Source organism: Sinocyclocheilus anshuiensis, unplaced genomic scaffold, assembly GCF_001515605.1.
Source record: "Sinocyclocheilus anshuiensis isolate Anshui unplaced genomic scaffold, SAMN03320099.WGS_v1.1 scaffold899, whole genome shotgun sequence".
In the NCBI taxonomy this organism is placed as follows: Eukaryota; Metazoa; Chordata; class Actinopteri; order Cypriniformes; family Cyprinidae; genus Sinocyclocheilus; species Sinocyclocheilus anshuiensis.
The window spans coordinates 108,726-113,142 of record NW_015544170.1 but is presented as its reverse complement, the minus strand read 5'-3'; the positions used below and the strand labels follow the sequence as shown (position 1 = coordinate 113,142).

General features: G+C 42.8%; 1 protein-coding gene across 1 annotated transcript; it reads left to right on the top strand.

Annotated features, from left to right (window-relative positions):
- Nucleotides 1–273: 273 nt before the first annotated feature.
- On the top strand, nucleotides 274–3,434 carry LOC107695997 (leucine-rich repeat transmembrane protein FLRT1-like). The gene has a single exon (XM_016496131.1). The coding sequence runs from the start codon at nucleotides 356–358 to the stop codon at nucleotides 2,438–2,440; it is 2,085 nt and encodes a 694-aa protein (XP_016351617.1). The 5' UTR covers nucleotides 274–355; the 3' UTR covers nucleotides 2,441–3,434.
- The last annotated feature ends 983 nt before the right edge of the window (nucleotides 3,435–4,417 follow it).

Genomic DNA, 4,417 nt, shown 5'->3' with positions numbered 1-4,417 from the left:
AATGCTTGATAATTAGTGCAGTAATTGAGGCCATTGGTTCAAACTTCAAATAAAATACAACTATGCAAAATGGTTTAAATTGTAAGCATGACTAAGCAATTGGACCTGATTTATTAACATGTATTGGCATGTATATGATGTTGGCATTTCATTGACTTTTACTGGAACATAAAAAAATCTGTCCATGGTATTTGCTAACTAATGTGTGTTTCTCTCTTTCTCTTGCCTTTTCCAGGGTGAAACAAAACACGCCACAAGTCTAAATGGACTTCTGAGTCATCTTCTGTAAAGAGTCATTAAATTGGTTGATTGTGCTATAAAAAGCAAGTGGAGGATAGGAGAGTTTGCTGGTTGCATGATGGCTCCTGAAGGTATAGGAGAGCTTCGAGACTTGCTCTTCTTCCTGCTCCTGTGCCTCACATTATTGGCTGAACTATTGGAGATGACTGCAGCTTCTGCACAGGGACTGGATGGCGAAGGTGACATAGTGTGCCCATCTGTGTGTCGCTGTGATGAGGACTTTATTTACTGCAATGACCGTGGATTGAGCGCAATCCCACCTCTACCACCATCTGCAACTGTACTTTATCTTCAGAACAATCACATTGACAATGCAGGGCTTCCTAGGTCCTTGGAACATCACACGACTGTGCGAGTCATATATCTCTATGATAATGAGCTTGATGACTTTCCCATGCATTTGCCAGCTTCATTAAGAGAGCTTCACCTCCAGGACAACAATATTAGAGTGTTGCCAAGGACTGCACTTGCTAGACTTCCACTACTTGAAAAGTTGCATCTGGACGACAACTCTGTTTCTACAGTGAGTATTGAGGACCAGGCCTTTGCGGACAACCCTCGATTACGTCTCCTCTTCCTTTCCAGAAACCACCTCTCTAGCATCCCATCTGGTCTTCCTGCCTCACTTGAAGAGCTCCGTTTAGACGACAACCGAATCTCTACTATTCCTACTCATGCCTTCCGAGGTTTGTCCTCTTTATGTCGCCTGGTCTTGGATGGTAATCTTTTAGCTAATCAACGCATAGCTGATGACACTTTCTCACGCTTGTCAAACTTAACAGAACTCTCCCTTGTCCGTAATTCACTTCAAACACCCCCACTTAACTTGCCCAGTGCCCACCTGCAGAGACTCTCCCTTCAGGACAATAACCTTATACACATGCCTCGGGGCTCACTTGATGGAATGCGCAGACTGCAGCGCCTAGATCTCTCTGGAAACAATCTGACTACCCTTCCCAGAGGATTGTTCAGGGACTTGGAGAGCCTGGGGCAGCTACTTGTGCGTGGAAACCCATGGCATTGTGGGTGCAACTTGCGCTGGCTACATGACTGGCTGGAAGCAAAGGGGAATACAATTACAGTGAGAGGCTTTATCTGCCAGACACCAGAGCGAGTCCGAGACATGGCGCTTAGAGACCTCACAAATCAGATGGATGAATGTGAGTTGGCTGCTGCTGGAGGTGGTGGAGTAGGTACAGGGGTTGGCGTTGGTGGTAACAGAGTGAGTGGAGGAGCAGCGGGAGTCATTTCTACCACTCTTTCTCCCCCTCAAGGGTCCCTGTTTACACTCAGGTCCAAGCGACCAGGCGTCGGTCTCCCAGAAACAGGATTGGACTACACATTAAGCAGCAGCGGTGTGGGCAAGAACCTGGCCCTGAATGTGAAACCCCTATCCCATGACAGCATCCGTGTTACTTGGAGTGTAGCGCAAACATCTTCTTCCTTTCGATTAAGCTGGCTTCGCCTAGGAACCAGCTCTGCCATGGGGTCCATCACAGAAACCTTGGTTAGAGGTGATCGGCGGGAGTATCTTCTCACTTCCCTGCAGCCTGCTTCCAGCTACATCATCTGCATGGTACCTCTAGTATCTAACAGTGGAAGCAGGAGTAGTTTGCCTGGGGGGGACACAGAATCAAATGAGGTTCCAGTTTGTGCCAGAACAGAAACGTCTGATCCTAGCCATTCTGATGATGATGGTGAAGATGAGAGCTCTGATCAATTGACTTCTCTTCCTCTTGCAGGAATTATTGGAGGTGCTACAGCAATAGTTTCCCTCGCTCTTATCATTGCCATTTTCTGCTGGTATGGGCATCGTGCAGGACATTTTACATCACGAGGCCATTACAGCCATAGTAGCTCTCGCAAGAGCAAACACTATGATGACTACATTGAGTCAGGCACAAAGAAAGACAATACTATCTTAGAGATCAGAGGTCCAGGATTTCAGATGACACCAATGGCAACAAGGCAGCCCCTTCAACCGAAACCAGTGAGAGAGGATTACATTATACCCACCATCTTCCCCTCGAATGGCACAGGTCTATACAAGCCATCCCATAACATGACCAACTCTGGCTATGGTACCAACCGTGGCTATAGAGAAGGAGGCATTCCAGATATAGATTACTCCTACACATGATAGCTTTGATTTAGAAACCATAATTAGGAGTCATGTACTGCATAGATACACAGTTTTTAATCAACATAGGCTCTGCAGAATCCCTTTGTGCCTTCTGGTCTCCATTACAATGTAGCCTGCTGTTCATGACACTATAAAACTTTTAATTGGCCCAGATGCTTATAGGAAGCATTATAAATGTGGTGCCAGGAGGCGATGATGCCATTTCAGGTGGTGATACCAAATGCTGTTTTCACCTCCCGGTGTAATGATCAGTGTCCCTGACATTGCTGTTTTAACTCTGGCTGGTGCACTGAGGTGGATTCAAGGGCAGCCCACACCGCATTCAGCTCACAGACTGTTCACAGAGCACAGTGCATATATGGGAGAGAGGCAGTCTTCTAATTGGACATAAACAATCTGCTGTACATTTTAATATTTGTCTCCTATGGGATGAATCTCCCTGAATCAAGGATTTGAACCGGGATTGACAGGAATCCTGCATCAACAAGGCAACCTCTTTGCTCAGAGGAAACTGGAAATGTGTTGTTTTAAGTGATCCTTCTGGAAAATGCATGGGTTCACATGCACAGTTGTTTTTTGGAGTACAAGCTGCAGAACATGACTACTATTCTTAATTTAAATAAGAGTGTCTGAACCAAGCAGAGACATGGCCCTCAAAAACTACAGCAAGGTTTGAAATGCCTCAAAAACTAAATTAATTTGAATTCTTATACACTTGAAAGCTGCCTGATGCTACTACGATAACGTCTAACAAGCGTTATGATGACTGTTCTAGTTTCAGACTGGTGAAAAGTTGAGAGGATGAATGAAATGGCCTTGTGGCCTTCATGTGTCTTGAGGAACTTTCGATTTTTAAAAATTGCAACTGAACCCTGGTGTGTTGATAGATACAAACAATGAAAGTTAGATATTGGACATTGTCATAACTCTGTTCCCTAGTTGTTTGATTTTTTCCCCCCATTTGTTTCACTTTATTTTTTTAACTCATGAAGCCCTGCTAATAGTTATAATTTTTCTCAATTTTTAATTTTTTACTTTTCCTACAAAAGCAAAAAAAAAAATGCTTGTTTTCAATAGACTGTCCCCTATAATGCACAGAGACTAAACCAATGTTCTGTTAAGGTGGCTCATGGTTTGTAGGTTTCTTAGCCACATTTTTAGCACAAAGTTACATTCTATAAATCACTTATTTACACCTCCAAATTTCACTGTAGATAAAGATATGGCCTCGCTGCTAACCACAGCGGTTTTACTGCTGTGATTCTTAGGGAGAAGAGGGAGAGTGTTAGAGGGGAAACCAGGAATTTTAACCATAACACTGTGGACCATCACTGTGGAAGATAGAGAGTGCATCAGAATGTTGTATAATTTTCTAAGGCGGACACATTTTTGATTTGAAAAAAAAAAAAGTCAACTTTTTTTTCCCCTTGTGTAGAAATTAAGCATTTTGTCAATGTCTTCAACCCATTCATTTAAGCCAACAGCAGAACCGAATACTAATTAAGGATTTATCAGAGAATTTACGCAATGGTTCTAAGGTAGTCAGAAAGAAAAGTTATTTTCATTTTTACAAAAGACCCCCACTGAGTCTCCATAACATTTCTGTTCTGCTCTGCTGAATTTATGTATTTGAGGACTTGTGGAGAATTTAAGACAGCTTACACTGCCTTGTATTTTATGTACTATTTGGCATTGTAGTGTGAGTGTCAAAAACAGGAAAGAAAAGATGGATAGAGAGAGAAAAGATGAATGGAGAGAGAGATAGAAGTAGAATGTTCTAAACTGAGAAAGAGTGAGAGATTATACACATAAAACATGGATTTGATATTGAAGCAGAGGCCTAACGGAAATGAAGCCTGTGGTGTTGAACTGTGCATGAAATGTTTTGTCATCTTCTTGCTGTCCGCTGTTGTGTTGGCACTTTGTCTTACGCCTTTCCTTCTACACAAAAAAAAAAAAAAAAACCAACTCCAA

Excerpts from the sequence above, each read along its gene's own strand:
- LOC107695997 (XM_016496131.1), top strand. The coding sequence starts at position 356 with ATGATGGCTCCTGAAGGTATAGGAGAGCTTCGAGACTTGCTCTTCTTC.